The following is a 24,065-nucleotide window of genomic DNA, read 5'->3' on the forward strand; positions in this document are numbered from 1 at the left end:
CCCCCACACGCGCTGCTGCCTGAAGCTCGGCACATTCCGGCTCCTCCGCCACAGAGGCGCCCCCGCCGCGCAGTGAAGCGGAACAAAACAAAACACCAGAGAGCGCCCCCAGGGGAGAAACGAGGAAGGCTGCCTTGAGTGAACCCGCGGTTGTGTGTGGGCGCAAAAGGCACCAGAAACGCCCAGGCCAGCAGCGCACAAGGCCGCTGTACAGACGCCCACGGCCACAGGCAGCTGCTACAACCAACCGGACGTCTAAGGGGAGATTACCATGTGCAGGAGCATTAAACGTTTCTCAGAAGGGTCAGCACAAACTTGACCGAAGATTGCAGAGCCCGCACAGTGAGAAGGAGAACACGTTACTAAAGAAACGGAGAAGGACTAAGGAGACGGGAGAGACGCCCTTCGGGGCAGAAGACAACTCGGGCGTCTGCTCTCCCGACCGGGACCTGACGCGTCGGCGCAGCCCCGCAGGTGCCCACGCAGCCCCGGGCAGCCTGAGCCCCGCGCTGCGTGAGCCGAGGGGCAGAGCTGCGCCAGCGGGCGGCCTGGACGCGACGAGGACTCGCGGGGGGGCGGACGGGGCAGTGCGCCCCACAAGCGCCTGCCGGGTGGCCACGGCCCCACATTAGTGTGTCTCCCCACTCGCGGCGTTTGTAAAAATTACCTCAAAATAGATCAAAGCCCTAGATGTACGACTGAAAGCTGCAGACTTTTGGAAGAAAACCGAAGCCTCTGTGACGCTGTGTGAGGCGGGCTGCTTCAGCGCGGCACCCAAAGCAGGAGATGCAAAAGACAGAACCTACGCACCCGACAGCGTGAAGGAGCTCTGCTTCTCAAAGGCATTCAAACAGGAGACAAGCCACAGTGTGAGAGCGTGGGCCTGGGAACGCACGCTGCCAACGCAGCAGCGCGAGCGACCGAAAAGCGGCCCCGAGCTCCATGGGCGCTTCCTCGAAGAGTGCGTGGCCCCCGGCGCTGGACACTGAGGTGGCACGGACCCTGCGCTCCACCAGCCGGGGCTGCTCTCAGCCCCGAGGTGACCTGCCCGGCCGGTTGCAAGAGCCAAGCAGCAGGGCCCCCACGCGCCGTCCGGCCACGTCTCCTCCAGCAACACTGCTGTCCGGGGGCCGCTGCACGGCGGGGGGCAGCGCCGCCGTGGTGAAGCCACGTTTGCGGGAGGAGCGTTGAAAGCATTACCTGTTGAACGTGAATTCCACGTCCATAGGCTCAGAGTTATACGCCTGTTCAAATTCTGGATTCACCTTAAGAGTTACATCTTCTTCCTGAATCTAAAGAAGAAAGAAGCAGTTTAACTTCCACCCTTCATACTCAATTTCTTGAGACAATGTGTGTGTGTGTGTGTGTGTGTGGCATGTCATGACACGCATCCCACAGACGGAGCAGCGGGTGGCGTAACCGAAAGGATGCAGTCGCTACGGCGGTGCGAGGCGCCCACCCCAGCACACAGGCCCGTGCCGGGTGCCCCGGGCTGCCCCTCCCCACCGGCTGGGAGCTGGATAGTCTGGGACCCTCAAGCCAAAGGGCAATCCTGCGGACAGAGACGCCCAGATCAGCAGGGAGGAGAAGCATTTCTGAAGCAGCATGGGGGACAGCGGGAGGACCTCCCACCGGGTGAGCTCCAGGCCAGGGGGCAGGGCAGGAGCCTCCATCGCCACAGCAGCTGAGGCCCAGCACAGGCCCAGGCTCCCCAGACTGAGACGAGATCAGAGGCGGCCCAGAGACGTGGGGCACGTCCCCCAGAGTGAGGGGGTCGGTCCTTGAGGGCGTCACATACAGACACTCAACTCACAGAAATATGAAAAACTAGGTCTGAAGTTAAGAATAACGGAACGACAAAAAGAAGTGAGCCTAAGGCCACCCCAAAACAAGGCAGCTTTGAGGGAACAGACAGACGCTCCTGGGGATGAACGGAGTGGAAGGGGAGGAAACGCCGTGTCCTCACCCGACTGCCAGAGGCGCGCGCTGACCCTGACCCTGCGGTCCGACTCACGGGCTCCCGTCCCGCAGACCATCAGAGAAGCCCTTCGTGCCTGCGCCTCCCTCGGATGCACCTGCTTCCCCTCACTCAGCACCCGTCTCCAGGGGGATGCTGCCCATGGCCCAGCGCACCTGCCGCCTTCCGCACACCTGGCAACTCACCTGCTGTGTCTCTTAGGGAAGGGTTGCGTGCTGAGCTGAGCTGGGGGGCAGTGTGGCCCGTACACAGGTGCAGAGCTCAGCGATCGGGACGTGAGGCGCAATGTGCCCCCTTCGGAGAGCCCCAACCCTCTGAGTCCTCAGAGCCCGGCCGTTCTCAGTTTTCTACGCTGGGTCGTCCTGCCCGTCACCAATCCCCATGCCCTGCCCAGGGCAGGAGCAGCGGGACCCGCTGAGGGACCCCAGAGCCCCCAGCACGCTGACACCCTCCTTCAGGCGGCATCGGGCTGGAGTCCGCCCGGTGTCTGCTCTGAGGCCCCCTCTTTGGGAGCAGACGCAGGATGCCCAAACTGCCCCAAGGCTGACCCCCCGACTGACACGCGGTCTGTGTCTCCCCCGGCCAACCTGACAGGGTTCCCACGGGCAGTACAGTCCCTTTTCGCATCAAGTTCACTTCAACAGTCACCTTACCCTCGCGTTTCCCAGGGAGCCCCCCAGGGAGGCCCGGCCGCCGGAAGCCCCGCCCCCCGGTGCTCACCTTTACCACGTAGCCCACATACTCCACCACGTGCCCGTTGTACTCCTGCGTTTTCAGAAGCAGCTTGTCACCTAGTGAGAGACACGCCGCCTCGTGGGAGCCCCGTGGCGCAGCGTGGGACTGCCCCCCCGAAACTGTCGTCGGAGGGACAGGAGACCGATGCCGGGTCACTGACCGAGTTGTAAGGGACGTTCTGCCCCAGGCCAGGAGGACGAGCTAACGGTCTGTGGTGCTGCGGTTACACCGGCGCCGCCCCGACTGGGCCACACGCACCTGCGTACAGGGAGGGCCGGCTCTCGGCCAGTCCGGGGACCTCCAGCACCAGCAGGTCCCCGTTCCTTTTCAGGGTGACCCCGCTCATGTTATACTCTTTCAGTTCTATTTCCGCGTGAATTTCCTCGAGCCACAGCAGAGTTGAAAACTTCTCCTTGTAGTTTGACATGTTCAGACGCTGCAACACAACCCAGCGGGCAGCCGTCAGTGGGAGCGGGGGGCCCCGGGACACCCCGCAGCCGGGCGGCGGCAGCTCGGGAGTGGGGCCACGTCCCAGCTGCTGACGCGCGGCCCAGGGGAACCGGCGGCTGCAGAAGACAGCGGCCCTCCGGTCGGGGCCCATGACCACCTGGGCAGTTTGCAGACCCTGGGACAGGGACCGACGCTGGGGGCTGCGTGGCCTGGGGTCCGAGGAGGCAGAGAGAGGTGGCCGCCTGAGCTCAGTGTGCGTAAGGAACCTCGTCAGGCTGTCAGGGCTCCCCAGGCTCGGTCGGCACTGCCGGACACGGCTGCACTGCCTGGGGGGCGGGGCGGCCGTCCTGTGCATCGTAGGGGATTCAGCAACAGCCCAGACCTCCACCCATCAGATGGTATTAGCGCCCTAGTTGTGGCAACCAAAAAGGCCTCCTGGGGGCACAGTGTCAGAGGTGGAGACCCACCGGATCCCAGAGGACAATTCCCACAGCTCACGCAGAGCGGAGGACAGTGGCCCTGCCAGCCCGAGGGCAGAGCGGGTCATCAGGGGCCCTGGGCAGTCAGGAGGGCTGCGGCCCCAGCAAGTGCTCCTCTGCTCCCACCTGACAAAGCTCTGAGGCGTAAAAGCATCTGAGTGTTTCCAAGGAGCTCTGCTGTGTCCCGGAACTGAGCTCAGCGAGGTCAGCTCCAGGGCATCTGGCGGCCACACAAGCCCTCTCGGCGCAGAAGGGGACAGAACTTGAGCCCGTAAGGGGCAGAAAACCCAGCAGCAGGACAGTGAAGCCGCCCCTGGAACTGTGGCATTTATGTTCAGGAAGGTGGGGAAAGGCTGCGAATAGGAAGTGAAGACCCAACTGGACTTGCAGAGAAAACACACCTGACATAAAAATACAGGGGATGCGGCTACAAGATGTAAAAGCAAAAATCAGTGACCGTGAAGACGCAGAAGGAACTGTTCCAAATGGAACCGGGGGGAAGAGACCAGAGAAAATGAGCAGAGACCCAGAGATGGGGAAGGGGGCAGAAGGAGTATTTGAAGACAGACTTGCCAAAACGCTCCAGGTTTGAGGGTAACAAGCAGCCCACACAGCCAAAGAAGCTCAAAGAAGCCCAAGAAATGTGAAAGCTACACGCAGGCACACTGTAAACTAAATTTCTTAGAACTAGTGATAAAGAGACCATCTTAAAAGCAGCAAGAAAAGTCCCCATTGTGTGCAGAACGGCAAAGGTAGAAAGCAGAACACGCATGTCATCAGAAACATGGCATGGCAGGCACACAGTGTCCTCACACTTTTCCAGACACAAAAGCCAGTGAGCACCGAGCGGCGGTCCCGTCGGTCAGCAGGAGAACCATGGAGGCCGGGACCTGCGGTCAGCAGAGGGCCCGTCTCCTAAAATGCCTTTAAGGAGAGTGGATGCCACAGAGTGGAAAAGTAAAGTGCGTTATAGAGCTCAAAACACACACAGAAGTCAGACTCACAACAGCATGAGCGGAAAGGCCGGGGAAGGAGCTGGGTCACAGCCACGGATGGGCCCAGGGCTCCGCTCTGCACCGGCGGCTGTTCGCGCTCACCGAGTTACAGCGGAAGAGCATTAGGGACTCGGCCCCTTGGTGCGGCGGCCGCTCCGCACACGCTCGGTGGCTCCCACATCAGGCCCAGACATGTTTCTCCAGCAGAGGGCCCGAGGCAGCTGTGCTCACGTCAAAAGATGACATGCCAGCCAAGAAGGAAGGTAACGCGATCATAAGGAAAAAAGGAAGAGAAGGGAAAGGAAACAAACAGCAAACAGCACCATGGCAGATCTCAGCCACATCATGTCACTGATCCCGCAGACGGCGCTGCCGCCACTGGACCACCCGAAGCAGACTGTCCGCAAGGAGGCCCAGCCGCCGCGGCCAACGGGAGCCAGGCTGAGGTCTGGAGCCAAGACGGCTCATCCTGACCCTGTCAAGACACACGTGCGCGCTCGGGCCCACCTCTGCGAGCAGCGGCTGGAAAGTCAGGATGTCGATTTTCTGCTCCACACACTCCTTCAGTCGATGAGGAATGGGGTACTGGGGAAGGAAACTTGGAAGCTGGCGTCTCGAGTTCCTTAAGAGAGGAATTCACAGTTGGAAATGATTCTTAGTCACCCGGGCATCTGCTACAAGACATCTCACTTCTCACCCTTTCCTACTGAGAGAGACGGAAGCTCATCAGTCCCCCGAGGAACGAGGCAGCAGGGCGCCCACGGTTCCTTAGCTCTGGGTCCTCCTCCCCACCAGGGCCTCTCCAGCTCACACGGCAGGGGGCAGAGCTGCTTCCTGCTCCAGGCGTCAGCCCCACGCACAAAGGCCCCTGGGAACCGGCAGGTCTAAAACAGCCGTATGTGAGCCCCCAGGGCCCCGAGCATGCCCGGCTGGGAATGCGCTGCTGAGGCCCCTCCATCTGGGGCGGCCTTCCTGCTCTCAGCCTGCCCGTTCCCCAGGGGCGAGCGTCTGCCCTGCTGGGAAGGGCCCCCGCAGGAAGTGCATCGCGGCTACACGGCCAAGTCTGATACGGCCACTTGGTGGGGGGAGGGGGAGCCTGGGGGAAGAGAAAGTAGGAAAGAACTGATGGTCAAGGGTCAAGGGTGCGGGGTCGCTCTCTTTACAGGTGCACCTGGCATGAGGACAGGCGCTGGCGCCACCCGACTCTACCCTGCTCGCTCACGTCTGAGCAGACGCGGCGAGGACCTCCTTCCTCGTCCCCCAGTGGCCACCGCATAGGTGGGCTCCTTCAGCTCAGCTGCTCGGCAGAGACACCTGGGAGACCCAGAGCCAGCAGCGCTGGGGGGTGGGGCATCGCCTCCTGCCTGAGAAACGGGGACACCTTCCCCCCGCAGTTTGCAACAAGGCTGGAGGAGCCCACATGTGACGTGTATGTGGAGAGCAGAGGGCAGTAAGGACAGCAAGGTAGTAGTTACGGACGCGAACCAGAGGGGGACAGGTCATCCCCTGACACGTCTGCCCCTACCGCCTCAGAGCGCTGAGTGAGGAGACCGCGCTGCTTATGGCCCCCGTGGCGGCAGGTGCAGCGGGGCATGCGCAGAGTGGACACGTGAACCCCTGCGGGACGCGCAGGGCCACAGACGGCACGGGGTGGGTGGCAGGTGCAGGCACCGGGTCACTAACCCGATGACAGGAATGTCTCCGGTTTCAGAGACACTCCGAACGGCACAGTGACGACGACTCACACTCAGAGGAAGTGAGTGACCAGGGATAAAGCACCTGTGATGGCCGGTCCCACGCCTCTGCTGAGCCAGTTACCACGAGGGGGCTGCCCAGGGGCACCTGAGAGCCCCCTGACGGAGACCCGCTCACGCGGGGTCCCCTGCGCCCGGGGAACTCCTGGCCCCGTGGTCCCGGCCCCGCCCAGAGCACAGCCCTGGAGTGCCCGACGCCGTGACCGCTGGCGCTCTGTGCCAGCAGCTGCACACCGCACAGCGCTCGTAGCCACGCGGGGGCGGGACCGTCACTTTCCAGATGGGACCAGGGCTCCCTGGTGCAGGGACGCAGACGACGGTCCCACCCCGAAGGTCAGCGGCCCTGCAGCCCTCTCTGCCGACACTTCCTTCAGCCAGCCAGACCTGTGACGGCTCCTGTTAAACTGCCACTGGGCCGCCGTGATGCAGGAGTCAGGACCCTCCAATCCTGGACAAGCAGGCGGCACACGGCCCCTGTGGGTTCCGGGCGGCCCCTGAGCTACCGTGACCACAGTGGAGGGTGCATGTTCACGCGGCACAGGACAAGCCGCGAAATACTGCCTCATCCCCACATGCCAGAGTTTTTGGCACAAAACTTCCCAGAGGTTTTCAACCTGTAGCAGCCTTGAGGCAGCACCCAGTTCAAGTCAGGGTGGTCCCCACGTCCCCCAGCCCTATGGCGCTTGGTGACAGCAATGCTGGTCTTAGTTTCATTCTTCAAAGATGCCACATCCTCCAATGGGCTTCAAGCAGCTGACCAGCCATGCTGCCCCAAACACAAGTGACACGCGGACTGTGACAGTCCGTGAAGGCCACGCCACCCACGTTCACTGACCCCTCGCTGACCAGTGCCGCCAGGGGCCCATGTGGGGTGTGGGCTATTTTGGGGGACGGGCTAGGCTGTCAGGACTATCAGAGAGGACAGAAGCGAGGGAAAGGGTCACCGTCTGGGAACTGGCAGCCAGAGTGTCGCAGGCCCACCTTCCCATCCTCACACGCACTGTGGGCTGCGCGCCTGATCCCCTCAGACAGTTTCATGCAAACACACCATCCCCCGAGTGCAAGGGTGGAAAGAGACCCCCGCCCCCCCACCGCCTCCCCTCGAGTGGCTCTCACACGGCCCGCTGCCGCCGTCCCTGTCCGGGTACCTATTCTGTGTGGTCACGACCACCGTAGATTTCGTGGGTGCTGGCACCTGGGCGCTTCTGGACTTCTTCCACAGGAACGGCTCACGCACGGCTATCAGGGACTCCTCTGCACTCACCACGCTCACTTCCAGGAAGCGCCCGATGAGGAAGCTGGAGAAGCAGAGCAGCAGGAGCTCTCTGCAGCGGCCGGGGGTCCTGCAAAGGCCAGCGGGGCTCAGCCTGGGTCACAGGCACAGCAGGCGGTTCAGCGTGGACCCCTCTGTGCGCACACGCACATCAAGGTGCTCAGACCACAGAATAGGGCCCTTCATTTCCGATCATCCTTCTTATAGCGAAAAAAGCAATGAAACCTTTTCCCAAGACAAACTTAAATACCCAAACTACAACCTGCAATTCTCAAACCTACCAATAGCAGGAAAAACACGTTCAGTTTTCCTGTCTCAATCCAAATAGCCCGACGTGACCAGACACTGATTTTCACTCGGCTTCCTGCCTGACCTCCGGCTGTCGGGCTTGATGGACGCCCCGCGGCCCCTCGTGCATCCCCAGTCATATGCTGTCCCCGGGTCTCAGAGGTCACACAGGGTGGCCACCCCCCATGCCAATGCCTGAAGGAGCCTTCTGTGTCACTGTGATTGGGCCGTGCTGGGCTTGAAGCAAGGTAGGGACTCATAAAGCCACCTTTTTAAAAAACTTACAACTAACCAGCAAATACAGATGGAGGCTGACAGATGACAGGAGAAGGAGCGGAGGAGGAGGAGGAGGCCTGGCCTGTCACTCCCAAGCCAGGTGAGGGGTGGGGGCCACAGTCAGGCTCAGGGGGGCCAGTGTTTGTCTTATGAGTTCGTCCCATCAGCAGAGCTACTCGTACTGCTTATCACATTGGCCCCAGGAGGACCACACACGGGACCGACAGGCTCACGGTGCCAAGGCCCCCAAAGCAAACTACCGTGAAACCCCCAGCCACGTACTTTGCCTCACAAATGACCACAATCCAGGTTTTCCCCCCGGGAGGAATGGACCCACTGGGCTCAGGCTTGGCCGCCTGCTTCTGTGGGACACCCTGTTCTTCTCCTCCCTTTCCTCCGCTGCAGGTGCAAGCATCTGAAAGATGAAGGCAGACACAAAGGTGCGTAGTTTATGACAGCGGTGGCACGCCCATGACCGCACGCACGCACACACACAAGCACACACGCGCACACGCGGCCACGCACCAGACCACAGACGACGAGAAACTGGCAGCCGGCCGCCTTCCCGCATTTCAGAAGCCCCTGCAGAGGCAGCGCCCCTGACACTCCCAGGCACCGTCGGCCGCCTCTGCCCCGGGCCCAGCCCCGGAACCCCAGGGAACGGCTGGCAGCGCCCAGGACGCCTGGGCCCCCACCTGGGGCGACGGCGCTGTCGTGGGCCACGCTGCTCTCTGGTGCCTGAGAGGCCCTGCCGTCTCGGCCGCCGCCTGACGAGCTCACACTCCCGCCTGGGCTGTCCTCCGCCTTCTCGGCGTCGGGACCAGGAGGTGCCGGCGGGCAGCACTGGGCTCTCTGCTGCACGTGCAGCTGGAACTGGCTGGCCTTGTCCCAGCCGGCGAGTCTGCAGCTGACCAAGTTTTGAGGGACGTCTCCTTTATTCCTGCACGGAGGAACCAGCCATGAACCCAGAATCTGACGCCGTCCCTGTCACCACAGGACACAGACCTCCAGGTACCCAGTGAGCGGCCATGGCAGACGCCCTGGTGGGGGAGCGCGGAAGAGCAGCTCTGCCCACGGAATGGGGGCCGGGCCCCCCGCACGCACTCACGCGACGCAGAGCACCAGGCTCCTGCGCGCCCCCTCCTGCAGCGTGCCGAAGTCGGCCATTCCTGTCACCTCCACGCCGCCCTTGTCCTGCAGCAAAACGGCCTCGCAGGCCTCTTCAGCGGCCTCGGCCTCAGCGGGGGTGGTGCTGTCCCTGGAGAGAGGCACACAGACGGCATCATGGTGGCTGGGCAGGAGGCCTCCGGCAGCAGCCCCCCTCCCAGGCCCGAGACGCCAGGCACAGGACAAGCTGCTGGGTGAGGGACAGAGCCCGCCCCCGAGGGGGACCAGACGCTGAGCCTGGTCGTGCAACACTGAGGTCTGCGAGGAGGGCAGCAGTCATCCTGAAGGAGAAAGTGACAATCCTGTAAACCCCGGAGAGGCGGCAGGGACACAGGGAGACGCCCAAAGGACACCCTGGGCCTCGGGGGGATGGGGGCACGCTGCTCATTAGGGACCCAGCAGGCTTCCACCGGGGGAGAGTTCTGGTGCTTCAGAGCAGAACACAAGTCAGGGAGGAGTTGTTCTCCTCCTGCAGCCTGGACCTCTTTCCCGTCACTGCACAGACACCACCCTGAGCACCGCCTCCAGGAGGCCCGCCTGGTGCTCTGCCCTGGCGCCACGCAGTGACATTCTCACCACACCCGTGACCCCCTCCCAGCCAGCTGCCGCCTTGAGTGCCCTGCTTACATGGGCACCTCCCCATCTCCTTCCCCTCTCCTGTCCTGCTGACAGGACCAGGTGGCCGTGAGTGCAGTGGTGGAAGCGGCTGAGCCTGAAGTGTCACACAGGTGACAACCTCTGCTGACGGGTGGCGCGGTCAAGAATGACTCACAGGTTCCCTGTCCCCACCTCCCAGAGGTAGGGAAGGTGTTGGGAGCGTGGGATTTGCAGACGCTCTGCTCGGCCCGCACAGTGGACACACCGCGAGGGCGCCGTCCTCCAGACACCGGAGTCCCTGGCCTGACAGTGGGGCTGTGTGGCTGCAGCCATGGCGTCTGGACAGGCTCGAGGGCAGCACTCAGACAGGCAGCCGGGGGGGCGGGGGGGACAGCACGCTCTGTCAGGACAGAAGCATGGCCTTCACTGACCAGGCTCTGCTCTGTGGTCGGGACAGTGGGGCACAGAGGAGGTCCTCACCGACCCCGTGCAGCCGGACGGGCACCCGTCCAGTTCCCTGGACTCAGCAAGTCCCTTCCTCCACTCAGCCCCAAGCCCCACTCTGCCAGGGTGGCGAGGACCCCCGAGCTCGGCGGTTTGGGGCTGGCTCACAGCCCAGCTCAGTGCTGAAGAGGAGGTTCTCCCTCGCCCTGTGAGGATGGCTATTTGAGGCAGACAAGGGAGCAGCCCCTGGGCCAGGCCCGGGGTTCACCACCGGCCCAGGGACGACCAGCAGCCCTGCTGGACAGCGGCCTTGACTCACTGGGCAGCCAGAGCCGCGGAGAAGGCTGCCCCGGGGGGGGGACTGGCCACAGCCGGGAGCTGGCTGGTCGCGCCCCACAGCGCACCCGGCTCCTCTGAGAGCAGAGTCAGTGCGTCACAGCGTGGGCCCCACAAGATGGAGACCCTGGGGCCTGAGACGGCTGCAGGACAGGCTGTGCCCACCACTTCCACGCCTGAGCGGGCAGCCAGTCTGCACACGCAGTTCCGTGGCTCGATTACACGGCAGGAAAGGAGCCTCTGTGTCGGGAGTGGGGGTGACAGACGGGGCCACCAGGGCCCTGTGCAGGGAGCACCCCGGGAGCAGGAGCTGAGGAGGAGGGCATGGAGCAGGGGCAGTTCATGGCGGGGAGCCGGCCACTGGGGCACCGTGGGAGGGACACAGACGCAGGGCATCAGTCACTTAGGCGCCTACAAAACGCCAACATGTTACAGCACAAGGCGTAAGGCCACCGAATATGGAAACCACCCAGTCGGGCTCAGGACAGGACGGAACCGCTGATCGGCCTCTGGTCGAGCACCGTGAGCGCCCCGGTGGGAGACGCCCCCTTCCCAGACAGCGGCCACGGGGCTCCCGCAGGTCACTCTGACACCCACCTGCGCCGGCCTCTGTCCCCTTACCGTCTGGTGACCGGGGACATGCACAGGGCCCTCCACATGTAGCACGACTGGCTGCTCTCCACCACCACAGCGCTGACCACGTCGTGCCGTCGTGGCACGTACCCCTCGGGAAGCTTCAGGGAGTCCAGGGTGAAGAAGATGCTGTCGTTGATCACCCCGCTTCTTCCCCAGAGGCTGGAAATGCAGACCTGGGGACACAGCACCCAACAGCCTCACCGACCAGCATGGCCCGCGGGCCCGCCCCTGCAGGTGACGATGGGGGAGCCTTGTGGGGAGTGGGGCCCAGACCTCGGAGCCTTGGCCCCACACACGCTGCCATCCCCGCCGCACGCCCAGTCCCGCCCCCCATGGCACTCACTGCCCACAATCAGGACACCAGCTCCTTTGTGAAGCATCCCACGTAGGACGCAGCCAGGTCAGCACACCCGGGGAAGTTCTCTGGCCCCGACCGAACCTGGCCAAGGTGGCCCCAGTGCGCCCAGGAGAACCAGGGTGAGGGCGGGCCGGCACCTACCTTGTCCACCTGCTTGTACCGTAGCGGCTTCACCAGCACAGCCTCGCTGCTCCACGTGCCCGGCCGGATCCAGTACGTGGCCTCCACCCAGTCTCCCTTGCACGGCTCGAAACCTGCAAGGCAGGACAACAGCGTTGCCGGGGCCTGTCCTAACCGCAGCGTCCTGCCCTCGAAGGGGACGGTGCTACACGAGTCTTCCTGCTCTAGCCGAGACACGTGGCGCTTGGCGGGCAGCGACGAGCCTGTCACCTGCGTCTCCTCCAGACCCACCAGGCTGCACAGTCCTCTCCCCACAGCCCAGCAGGCCCTGGCTGGGCGGCGACACGCTGGTGAGCAGTCTCAGAACCCATCCAGTTTAGACATTCCCCGCATTTCTCATTAAAAATCCCCAGGGACTATTCGCAACTGCAGTGACAGTGGCTCAGTGGCAGTCCTCCATCATCACCTCCAACGTCAGAGGGGTGCAGGCACACGTGGGGCGGACGGTTTCATGACACACAGACACACTCTCTGCCAGCTGTGTCCAGTGAGCGCCCTCCTGCTTTGGGGACACAGGTGCTAGGGACGAAGGGAAGTGGGGGCTGGCAGCTCCGTGCCGCAGCCCTGGCGGGGGTGGTGGTGGTGGCTGGGAAGCTCAGTGACGTGGGCGCAGTCGCAGGCGATGGCGCAGCCGTCCTGACGTAAGACGGAGAGCGCAGTCTGAGCAGGTCTCTGCGGCGCCCGGTGTGAAGCTGCCACTGGTTACAGCCAACACTTCTCACAACAACATGCTCAGAAAACACAGTACAGTCTTCCCTCGCCTACTGCGGTATCACGTTCTAGACCACCCGCGACAGGTGGAAATTGCGAGGTAGAAACCTGACGTTTATTTTAGTATTTATATTTTAAGACTTTATAAACCCTTCCCACACACTTATAAACTGTCCCCAGTCCCTTATTAACCTTTCCCACTTTCAGAAACACTACTTATGTTCTTCTACCCTAAAACCTACGTAACTTTAACAACATACGTACGCAGTACCGCAAAACCCCGTGATAAGTAATTAAATATAATATTTTTTAAAATCCCGCGATCCAGTGAGGCCGCAATAAGTGAGCCGCCGATCTAGAGAGGAACGGCCGTACTGACTGGACACCGAGCTTGTTTCTCCAGGAAGCAGGCGCTGAGCACACACAAGCCAAACACTGGCACAGGGCTGTCCGCTGGGGCCGCGCAGGCGGTGCTGGCGGGCGTGGGACACCAGGGACCAGCCGCTCCCGGCCAGCTGTGCAGCAGCAGCTGTGCCCAGAGCACAGGGAGGCAGGCCGAGGGGGGCTGCACACGGCATTTGTCAAGTCGCAGTTGCCCGGAATTTTGCTCACTTTCAATTCCAAACCTTCCTGCACACATGTGAGCAGTGAAGCAACTGCCACCAACATGCTAGTTGCATAAACAACTGCTTTAACCCTTCGAGCGCTAATGTCTCTGAGTGACGCTGAAAATTTTCCCCAAAGCGCCAGCGTGGCTCCCAGTGACTCTTTTTTCAATGGCTTTAAATGTAAATACATAACAACGGGACAATTGCCCCGCTTGGCTGTGGGAGAGGGAAGGGCCGCCTTCAGGGCACGGCAGTGCTGACCCCACCGCAATCCTTCCTCCCGCCCATCAGCTCGTGCTCTCTGGGGGCTAATCCCAACCAGAGGCCGAGGACAAGGCCGAGTGGTCTGCCAGGGTGGGCCTGAGCCGGGAGACGGCCCAACGCCACAGGCAGAGCGCTCAGCCACGGGAGGGTGTCGGAGGCCTGGGATTCAACCCAGGAAGGAGGAGCTGGGGTTGGCAGCAGCTTCTGGAGGGACCGCTGAGGACCTCAGTGCCGTGGCACATGAAGTCTGGTCCCTAGTGGGCAGGCGGTCGCTGACGAGGCTCCCTGTCCAGGGCGGGGCCCGGACTGCCTGTGGTGTTGTGTCTTGGACCCTGAGAGAGTCTCAGGAAGGATCCACGGAACTTCCTCTTCATCTCACAACTGGTGGCATAAACCAGTTTAGTTAGAAAATAAGGAGTGACTTCCGGTCAAGATGGCGGCATAGGCGGACACGGCTCGCCTCCTCGCACAACCACATCAGCATGACAACTAAAATACAGAACAGTCATCACTCAGAACCGTCAGAAATCGAGTGGAATGCAAGTCTGACAACCACGGAAGCAAAGAAACCACATCCAGCCAGCCAGGCAGGAGGGCCGCAGACGCAGAACAGGCTACGTCCTCACCCACGAGTGGTGGAAACGTCCGGGAGGGGATCTCAGGAGCGAGGGGTCCCAGCCCCCACCAGCCCCCCAGCCCAGGGCTCCAGTGCCAGGAAGATAAGCCCCCACAACTCCTGGCTGCAAAACCCAGCGGGGACGAGTCGGTGGCAGAAGCTGCTGGAGCCCCAGGCAGGTCCTCCTCAAGAGCCCCAAAGCGGACTCACCTGCTCAGACTCACCCCTGAGCTCCCGCACCAGGTGGCAGCTTGACAGGCCCCAGTGGCACCCAGGGAGGAACCGAAGAGCCCGGCATCGAGGCGAGCAGAGGCCACTGTCCCTTTAACAATCCCACCCCACAGAGCCGGCCGGCTGGTGCCACACCTGAGACCCCATCCACCTGGCTCACACTGTTTGCCCCGCCCTGGAGACCCCCAGAGACTCTGCCCACCCGACTCACAGACCCACCCAAGCTGTTAACAGTGACTCGTCCCCATGAACGGCTGGTCCCGGCTCCTGCTGCACAACGTCCTAAAGCCTCTCAGAGCAGCACCAGCCTGTGTCAGGGAGCCTGGCAGCACCTGCCTAGATTCACAGCCTGGCTTCGCCTGGGAACCTCCAAGCCCAGCACCAGCAGCAGCCACCTCAGACGGCTTTCCAGCTCAGGCAGGGTGGCCCGGGCACGACACAGGTGGGGGCTGACCTTGGCCTGCACCACCCGGGGACCCCCAGGGCCAGCGCACCCGGTGGACACTACAGACCACGCCAGAGCACCACCACCCTGCCCTGCACAGCGGACCCTCCACGGAGGGCAGAGGTGGGTGGTCCGTGGTCACAGCCAGGCCTTGCAGCTGCCTGGCCTGGGTAAACCCCTCCCACTGACCTGCCAACAGCAACCAAGGCTCAGCTACAAGAGGAGGGTGTCCTCAGCCCACACGAAGGGCGCACCTCGAGTGCCCAGCTTGGGGGATGGGGGGAGGCTGTGCCCCTGGCCCCACAAGACACCCACTACATAAGGCCACACGACCAAGACACAGAGTCAGAGCAGCTCCACCTAATACACAGAAGCACACACAGGGAGGCTGCCAAGATGAGGAGACAGAGAACATGGCCCAACTGAAAGAACAGATCAAACTCCAGAAAAAGAGCTAAATGAAATGGAGATAAGCAATCTATCAGGTGCGGAGTTCAAAACACTGGTCATATGGATGCTCAAGGAACTTAGTGGGTCTCAAGAGCATAAAAAAGACCCAGGCAGAAACGAAGGACACACTAACTGAAATAAGGAACAACTTACAGGAAAACAACATCAGAGAGGGTGAAGCCGAGAATCAGATCAACGATCTGGAACACAAGAAAGCAAAAAAACAACCCAGGGAGGAACCGAAACAACAAACAGAAAAAAGAATCCAAAAGAAAGAGGGTCATGTAAGCAGCCTCTGGGACAACTTCAAGAGGTCCAACATGCACATCACAGGGGTGCCAGGAGAAAAGAAAGCAAGAAATTGGAAATCTATTTGAAAAAATAATAAAGGAAAACTTCCCTAATTTGGCAAAGGAAACAGACATCCAATTCCAGGAAGCACAGAGAGTCCAAACGAGCTAGACTCAAGGAGGACCACACCAAGACACATCATCATTAAAATGCCAAAGATTCAAGATAAAGAATCTTCAAAGCAGCAAGAGAAAAGCAAAGGGTTGCCTACAAAGGGGTGCCTATAAGACTGTCAGCTGATTTCCCAAAAGAGACTTTGCAGGCAGGAAGGGACTGGCAAGAAGTATTCAATGTGATGAAAAGCAAGGACCTACAGCCAAGATTCCTCTATCCAGCAAAGCCATCATTAGAATGGAAGGGCAGATAAAGTGCTTCCTAGACAAGGTGAAGCTAAAGGAGCTCATCGTCACCAAGCCATTATTATATGAAATGTCAAAGGGACACATTTAAGAAAAAGATAAAAACTATGAACATTAAAACACCAATAAATACATAACTACCAACAACTGAATCTAAAAAACAAACTAAGCAAACAAGAAGAACAGAGACAGAATCAGGGATACGGAGCGCGTTCTGGTGGTTGCCCGGTGGGAGGGGGGTGGGGGAGGGGAGGAGAGGGGAAGGGACTGAGAGGAACAAACAGGTGGTCACAGAGGAGCCATGGGATGGGAAGTGCAGCACAGGAAAGGGAGCGGCCCAAGGACTTACACGCATGACCATGGACGTGAACAAGGTGGGGGGATCGCCTGAGGGAGTGGGGGGGCTGGGTGGAGGGGGGCAAAGGGGGAAAATTGGGATAACTGTAATCGCATAATCAAGAAAATATAACTTAAAAAGAGGAAGAAGGAAATAAAGACACAGTCAGACCTGCGAGACAGGCTGGGCGCGCAGGACACACGGGCGCTACAGGGCTGGCCAGCGGCTACTCTGGGCATGAAGGGGGAGGAGCCAGGCCTCTGCCACGCAGGCCGCAGACTCTGACCTGGGCCTCGTGGCGGCGGCGTCTGCAGACGTCCTGTCCTGTCCCCGTGGGTGGGGTTGTTGGCTCCTAGAGACCAGGGTGCTGCTAAATGTGCTGACTCACAGGGCAGCCCCACAACAGAGAAGGACCAGCCTCCGACAAGGCAGCCGCTGCGGGCGGGGCGCCCAACCTCACAGCGGCCGTGTTGGCCAAGACGAGGGAGGGTTCACTGGGGATTCACGTGGAAGCCCGCTGAGCCCTCACTGCTGCTAAGAATTCCCACGAGTCCCGTTTGTGGGCCAGGATCTCAAACCCCCGCCTCAGCTCTCTGAGACCAAGGGACCCCACCTGCCACCTGCACTCTTTTCCTTCACGGGCTCCCTGGTGACACCTCACGTGCTCACCTGCCACCCGACTGAGCGGGACCTCACCAAGGTCACTGAAGGCTTGTGGAGGACGGATCTGCGTGCCACTTGGGTCCCCCCACCGAAGAGCCTCGGTCTGCTCACACTCCGGGTGGCCAGGCCTCGCGCTGTCCTGGGAGGACCCCAAGCCAGTCCCCCCGTGGTACCCCAGGGCCGAGCGGCCCGCAGGCTCGAACGCTGACTACTCACGTAGGTCCCATTATAATCTCTGCTCAGTTTTCTCTTTCAAGAAGGTTCTGAGTGGTCATCAGGCTCTGTGGCCACATTAGCGGCAGCCATGTGGACGCCCCCAAGCAGGGTGCTCAGCATGACAGCCCTGGGTGTGCTGGGATCCCGCCACCTGGGCTCAGGTGCCCGTCCTCTGGGGACCTTTCTCTTCTGTACCCGCCAGCGCCACCCTCAGTGTGAACCGTGTCCCGGCCTGGGAGTGGCTGCTGTCAGCCTGGTTACCGGGACCTAGAGATCCCCCAGGGGCTGAGCTGTCACAGGATTGGGGAGTCGCTCTCACAGGACAGATTTCAAAATCCCAGCGGGCCACCCGTCCATCTCATTTTTGGAGACTCCCAAGGGTAGCAGTCAAGCTTCATCCCAGTCTTTACGCCCACGGGAAGTGGCATGGCTAGCTGCCAGGGGCTGAGTGGATGTCCTCCTGACCCCAGCCCGCCGGCCCCCCGGGTGGAGAATTCCCACTCCTCTCAGCACGCAGCCTGCAGGGCGTGTAGCTTTCAAGTCCACGCAGGAAGCACCTCCCCAAGAAGCTTAGCCCATCCGTGCTCGGTTCTGAACGGGGAGCATCTGTTTCTTCTCCAGAGGGAGCCAGGCCCGATGCCCCCGGGCTCCCGGCCGCACCGCCCTCCCACCGCCGTGTGCCGCAGGCGCACAGCAACCACCGTGGAGTTCAGCTCAACAACGGGCACTGACAAACCACTTCTTCCAGCATGAACACAAAACCTTAGATCAGCTAAAAACAAACGCAAGTAAAAATGGATACAGCTTTGGCCGGTGTGGCTCAGTGGACTGAATGCTGGCCTGCAAACCAAGGGGTCGCCGGTTCGATTCCCAGCCAGGGCACAGGCCTGGGTTGTGGGCCAGGTGCCCAGTTGGGGGTGCAGGAGAGGCAACCACACATGGATGTTTCTCTCCCTCTCTTCCTCCCCCCCTCCAAGTCCCATTTTAAACCATGTTCAGGACTTTAAAAACAGCAGTGCCTGTATATCCGCAGTACCACCCCCACGGGAGAGGAGCGATCACCCAGATGCGAGGCGCTGTACCCCACAGATGCGCAGGGAGGAGCGCACCCAGCCGATGGGAGCCCCGCCCCGGCTGCACTGCAGCCACTGCTCCAGGCCCAGGCCTCTCGGGGTGCATGTGGACAGTGCAAATCCACCCCATAAAATTGGAGAAACCCCACAAAATCTATTTTTGTTAATTTTAAAATCCTCATCCAAGACACTTTGTCGTTGCCTTTAGAGGAAGGGAGAGAAAAATAATGCTGCCAGGGACGCGTCTGCCAGCTGCCCTCCCCGCGCACCCGCACTGAGGGTGGGGCACAGCCCAGGCTCGTGCCCTGTGTGGGTGGGTCACAGGGCGCTGCTCCCACAGCCCTAAATGTGAGGCGCCCCCCCCGCCCCACCTACCGTCACAAACGCTCTGCAGAGAGAAGCAGGTGGTCTGGTTGATGAAGCCGGTGCCCTTCGCCAGCGACGTCACGCAGCCGATCAGCACGCGGGGGCTGCAGTCCGACAGTCCCCCGCCCCGGGCTTTGCTATCCTCGTCCCACTTGTCAGAGACGGCTTCCACCTGACAGACAGACAGGAACCACAGTGAGAGGACCACAGGGACAGCGGACTGGAGACTAACGCCCCTCACGGAGAGGGACGCAAAACTCCTTACCTAATACTAGCAAACTGAACGCAGCAAAGTATCCAAAGGGACACACAGCACAACCAAGGGGCCTTTCCCAGAAGGCAGGGACGGCTCTGCACACGCCAGTCCGTGAGCGCGACGCAGCCCCCTGGGGGACACCTGTCACCGCAGGTCCCGCAGACAAGGCCTCCAGCCAAACCCAGCGCATGTTCACGATGAAACGCTCCACAAAGTCGGGGCAGAAGGCAGCGTCCGCCCCACGATGAAGGCCACGCTCACACTGACGCCACAGTCGGTAGTGACAGACCGGAAGCTTTTCCTCTAAGGTCAGGAAAGAGGCAAGGGTGCCTCTTTTCACCACTTCTGTTCAAAACAATACTGGAAGTTCTAGCCAGAGCAACAAGAAAGAGAGAGGCAGAGAGAAAGAACTGAACCTGGTGGAAAGGAAGGAGAAAAATGACCTCTGTTGCAGATGGCTGGATTTTATACATAGAAACCACTAAATATTCCATTAAAAACTGTCACAGCCAATAAGCAAGTTCACCAAAGCCGCAGGACACAGCATCAATACACAGAAATCAGTTGTATTTCATACACTTGCAATGAATAATCCAAAAAAGGAAATAAAAAAAAACACAATTTGACGCATATACCAATATAAAGAAAAAAAAGGATATTCAGAAATACATTTAACCAAGGAGGTAGGAGAATTACACACTGAAAATTATAAAATGTGGCTGAAAGAAGTTAAAGACACAAATAAATGGAAAGACAATGTTTGTGGATCAGATGACTTCATGTCAATACTATGCTAAGCAATCTATGAACTCAATGCAATTCCTATCAAAATCCCAATGGCACTCTTGCAGAAACAGAAAATACATCCTAAAAATCACACGGACCCTCAGTGACCCTGAGAAACAGTCTTGAGAAAGGCAGGACCAGCTGGAGGTTCCACACGAGATTTCACAACCTGCTGCAAAGCTACGGTCAGCGAACGCCGTGGGACCGGCATGAGCAGACAGGAGCAGAGACAGAAACAAACACACTGACAAGTACGGGCCACTGATTTTCAACAGGGTGCCAAGACCATTCAGTGTGGAAAGGGTTTTCCCCAACGTGACGTCTTCTCAAAAAACGGTGGCAGGAAAACGGCACCAACACGCATGAGAACGAAGTGAAAGCCGCGCCCAGCACCGCACTCCAAGATTAGCTCAGAATGGATCAGACCTATGTTCAAGAGCTAAAGCTGGGAAACAGGAAAAAAGCAGAGGTGAAAATCATCACGAGCTTGGATTAGTGAATAATTTTTTAAGTGCGACATCAAAAGCACAGGCAATTAAAAAGGATAAGGGGGCTTCATTAAAATTTAACACCGGAAGACTTCCGGCCAAGATGGAGGTATAGACAGACACGCTGCGTCTCCCTCCACAACTAGGAAGGAACACCACTACCTCCAAACTAGAGACAACCAGAAGTTCCAGAAAAATCAAGCTGCATGAAAGTCCAGCAAACAAAGATACAAAGAAGAAACACTCACCCAGACAGGTAGGAGGGGTGGAGAGGACACGGTGTGGTGGCGGCAGCGGCAGGCTGGCAGAAAGTGAGGCAACATGCTTTAAAAAGTCAGGAGGGACACCTGGGGAGCATTCCCAGCACCACACCAGACCTCGCAGCTCATGGTTCAGCCCCGGGGAAAATCAAGCCTCATTGCTTCTGACTGTGCAGACCAGTGGGGGTTGGGGCGAAGGCAGAAACTGCTGGTCTCTCAGCAGAGTCCGCTTGTCTAAAGGGCCCCCACGGTTCTAGAATGTCTGCAGACCCACCCACTCTGGGAACGGCAGCCAGGGCAACAGCTAGAGGGGTGCCAGTCCCATATGGAAGTGGGAGAGGTGCCTGGAAAAGGGGCGAGTGCTGAGCAGGCAGAATTGTTCCCTCTCAGACCCCTCCCCCCCACACAGCGCCACAACGTGGTGAAACTGGTCACCTGTACTGATGAATCCCTAAGGCTCCGCCCCTTACAATGTAACAGGAGCAACAGCTCTACCTGGGACGTGTAGGCAAACAATCACAGGAGCCTGTCAGAGTGAGAAGACAGAGAAGTATGGCCCAAAAGGGGGAACGGATCAAGGTTCCAGTGGGAGAACTAAGCGACAAGGAGATAGCCAACCTCACAGACACAGAATTCAAAACACTGGTGATAAAGGTGCTCAAAGTCTTGACAGATATGCTTAAGTATAGCAAACGCGTAAGGGAAGAAGTGAAGGCTATGCTAAGTGAAACTAAGAAAAATGCACACAAAACCAATGGTGAAGGGAAGGAAACCGGGGTTCAAATCAATGATTTGGAACATAAGGAAGAAAAAAATCAGTCAACCGGTGCAGAATGAGGAAGCAAGAATTGAAAAAAATGAGAAAAACTTCCCAAATTTTGCGAAGGAGATGGACATACAGGTCCGGGAAGCACGGAGGGTCCCGGGCGAGCTGGACCCAGAGGGGACCACACCAGGACGCATCATGACTGAGATGCCAAAAGTGAAAGATAAAGGCAGAGTCCTGGGGGCAGCAAGAGAGAGGCAGAGAGTTGCCTACAGGGGGGTACCTACAGGACTGTCAGCTGATTTCTCGGAGGACACTTTGCAGGCAGGAAGGGACTGGCAAGCAGTATTCAAGGCTGCCCAGAGGCGCCTGAGCTGCGGGTGCAGAACAGGCGTCTGCTCTGAGGTCTGTCTGGGACGAGTGGGGAGCCAGGAGGACTCCATCCACTCGGTGTGGGAGGGAAACCTGCCCACCCGCCACCCACAGGCCCACGGAGCCCCGGGGCCACGCAGGCATCAGCACAGACAGGGCCCAGACAGGGTCCCCGCGCGGGGACTTCTGATGTATGACAACGGGACCTTTCCAATGGGGAGGAAAGAAGTGGACTACTCAGTGCAGGGACTGGCAGCTACAGGCTCCTTCTCTCAGCAAATCCCAGGCAGGTTAAATATCTGCATGTCAGTTTACAACTGCAGAGGAAAACCCGAGTGTTTGCTGTGGTAAGACGACGACTAAGCCTCTCTCGGGGTTCGTACAGAGCCCAGAAGCAACAATGGAAAGATAAACACACTAAACTACAAAAACAATTTATAAAACAAAAGTCAAGACAATCTTGGGGGAAATATCTGCAATACTCTCATATAATAATTTTCCTTAAAAACGTATTATTTCCCTAATATAGAATTTTAATTCAAAAAGTTGAACCCAGCAAAAGATATGGACAAATGACATAAAGAATTCCTAGAAGGTGAAATATTAACCTACTTTAAACGTCAGTGCAAGTTACAATTACGAGGCCACTGTTCACTGAGCAGACTGGGGCTCCGAAGAGGAATGACACCCACGAGGCAACAGGCGGCCTCTCGCCGCGCTCCCACGTTACTGGAAAGGCAGTCCGCGCCGCCCACCGCAACGTCAGACGCGCGCATCCGCACACTGACCACTCCATTGGCAGCCACCGAGAGCACAGAAACCCTGTTTTTAAGTGAAAAAACCTGGGTAATAAAGTCCACTCACTACCTTTGCTAACTGCATTCACAAAGGGTCCAATAATCGTTATTTTTAACAATATGTCTTTAAAGACTAGAAGGACACATAAACGTCACGTGTTCTTCTCCACGACATACAGTCAGAGGCAAACTCGTGAACCACAAATCGCTGTGGCGTCTGAACGATTCACAGCGACCGTCGCCGACCTTTTACAGCAGAAGCCACCGTGAGCGCAAACCCCCGGGGGGCCAGGCCGGTACACTCCGCCCCCGCCGTCGCCCGGCCGTCCCGAGAGGCCCCCTGGGCAGGGCGGCAGCGTGGAGCCCCCCGCCAAGGCGGTGCCCAGACCCCCGCGGGCCTCACCCGGACCGCTCGCAGCCCCTTGGACACTCTGTTTTCTTCCACGACCGCAATCACTTCCTGCCCCACGTTCAGAAGCGCGTTGCCGGCCACGACCTCGTTGGAGAAGTAGATGAGGTCGTCGATCATGCCGTAGTCGCTGCAGTACCGCGTCACCACGCCCTGCACGGTTTTCACCTTGCTGTCGCCTGGGTGGGCAAACACGCGGGGGCGCTGACCACACCGGCGGGCCCTCGCGGGGAGGGCGCAGAGCCAGGCCGCCGGGCGCTCGGACGCCGGCTCCTGCCCTGCAGCGTGCGGCCCCGGGCCGGGTCTCTGGCCACCCCGGGCCTGCTCCGTCTGTAAAGGGGACCCAGAGGGGCAGAACCGGGAGCAGCGCCGAAATCGGAGGGGCCGGCGCAGGGCAGGGCGCGGCGGGAATCGGCGTCGGCGCTGTCGTCCCCGCGGTGCCGGTCCTCCTGCCGCCTTCCTTCGCCCTCCACCGCGTCGGCGGCAGCGTCGGGAGGCTCCGCATCACCGCAGCAGGCGACGCAGGCGGCCCGGGGCTTGGGGAGCACGCGCGGCGGGCAGCCCTGCGGCGGCCGGCGTCCCGCGTCCTCGCCGCACCGGCTCTGCTGCTTCCCGAACGCAGGCGACCCCGGGGAGCGCGGGTCCCGCCCAGCCCCGCCGACCTCCCGGAGGGCAGCCTGAGGTCGGGCCGCCTCCTGAAGCCCGCGTCGTGCAGAAGGGCAGACGGGGAAGGCGGCCGCTCCCGCGCCCGCGCGCGCTCCCCTTGGGGGGCTCAGAGAACGGGAGCGGGCCCCGACTGCCGCCTTCACCGGGTCCCCGGCCCGCCGCCCTGCGCGCCTTCCCTGCCCCCGGCCGCCCGGCCCGCCTTCCCGTACACAACGAGGCACCTTCCGTGAGCTCGAGCCCTGGCGGCCCGGCCTCCTCCTCGGGCCCGTCGGCCCTCCTCCAGAAGAAGGCCACCAGCTTGCCCGCGAGGCGCAGCATGGCCCGGCCGCCGCCTGGTCCCGACGCGTCCAGCGCCCCAGGCTCCGGCACGTGGCCACGTCGCTCTCTCCGCTCTCAGCCAATGAGGGGACCGTGCTTGCGCGTGCGCCTTGCTTCGTGGAGCGTGGCCAATGGGATTGCGGTGCTTCCGACTGTGTTAGCGCCACTTTGACGTTGGCCAATGGGTTGTCCCCTTTGGGGCTGCCGCTGCGCCCACGGGTGTGTGGCCAATGGGGGATCACAGCGCCCACGCCTGTGCCCATGTCCCGTCTGTACTGGCCAATGGGGCTCCGTGCGCGCTGCAACCCGTT

General features: G+C 60.2%; 1 protein-coding gene across 2 annotated transcripts in view; it reads right to left on the reverse strand.

Annotated features, from left to right (window-relative positions):
• MOV10L1 (Mov10 like RNA helicase 1) overlaps window positions 1-23,754 on the reverse strand; it is a 36,163-nt gene extending 12,409 nt beyond the window's left edge. Inside the window, exons 1-13 of one of the 2 annotated variants that reach the window (XM_090272235.1) lie at window positions 23,658-23,754; window positions 22,765-22,949; window positions 18,646-18,808; window positions 11,908-12,020; window positions 11,394-11,581; window positions 9,337-9,486; window positions 8,924-9,168; window positions 8,511-8,622; window positions 7,540-7,734; window positions 5,145-5,259; window positions 2,972-3,149; window positions 2,699-2,769; window positions 1,201-1,292 (exon numbers count right to left, since the gene is read on the reverse strand). In XM_090272235.1, coding sequence (XP_090128361.1) covers window positions 1,201-1,292; window positions 2,699-2,769; window positions 2,972-3,149; window positions 5,145-5,259; window positions 7,540-7,734; window positions 8,511-8,622; window positions 8,924-9,168; window positions 9,337-9,486; window positions 11,394-11,581; window positions 11,908-12,020; window positions 18,646-18,808; window positions 22,765-22,949; window positions 23,658-23,754 — 1,904 coding nt within the window. Of the gene's footprint in view, window positions 1-1,200; window positions 1,293-2,698; window positions 2,770-2,971; window positions 3,150-5,144; window positions 5,260-7,539; window positions 7,735-8,510; window positions 8,644-8,923; window positions 9,169-9,336; window positions 9,487-11,393; window positions 11,582-11,907; window positions 12,021-18,645; window positions 18,809-22,764; window positions 22,950-23,657 lie in introns of both variants that reach the window. The other variant, XM_090272234.1, reaches the window with a different exon arrangement.
• Between the last annotated feature and the right edge of the window lie 311 nt (window positions 23,755-24,065).

Source organism: Furipterus horrens, unplaced genomic scaffold (genome assembly GCF_987537825.1).
Source record: "Furipterus horrens unplaced genomic scaffold, mFurHor1.1.pri manual_scaffold_4, whole genome shotgun sequence".
NCBI lineage: Eukaryota > Metazoa > Chordata > Mammalia > Chiroptera > Furipteridae > Furipterus > Furipterus horrens.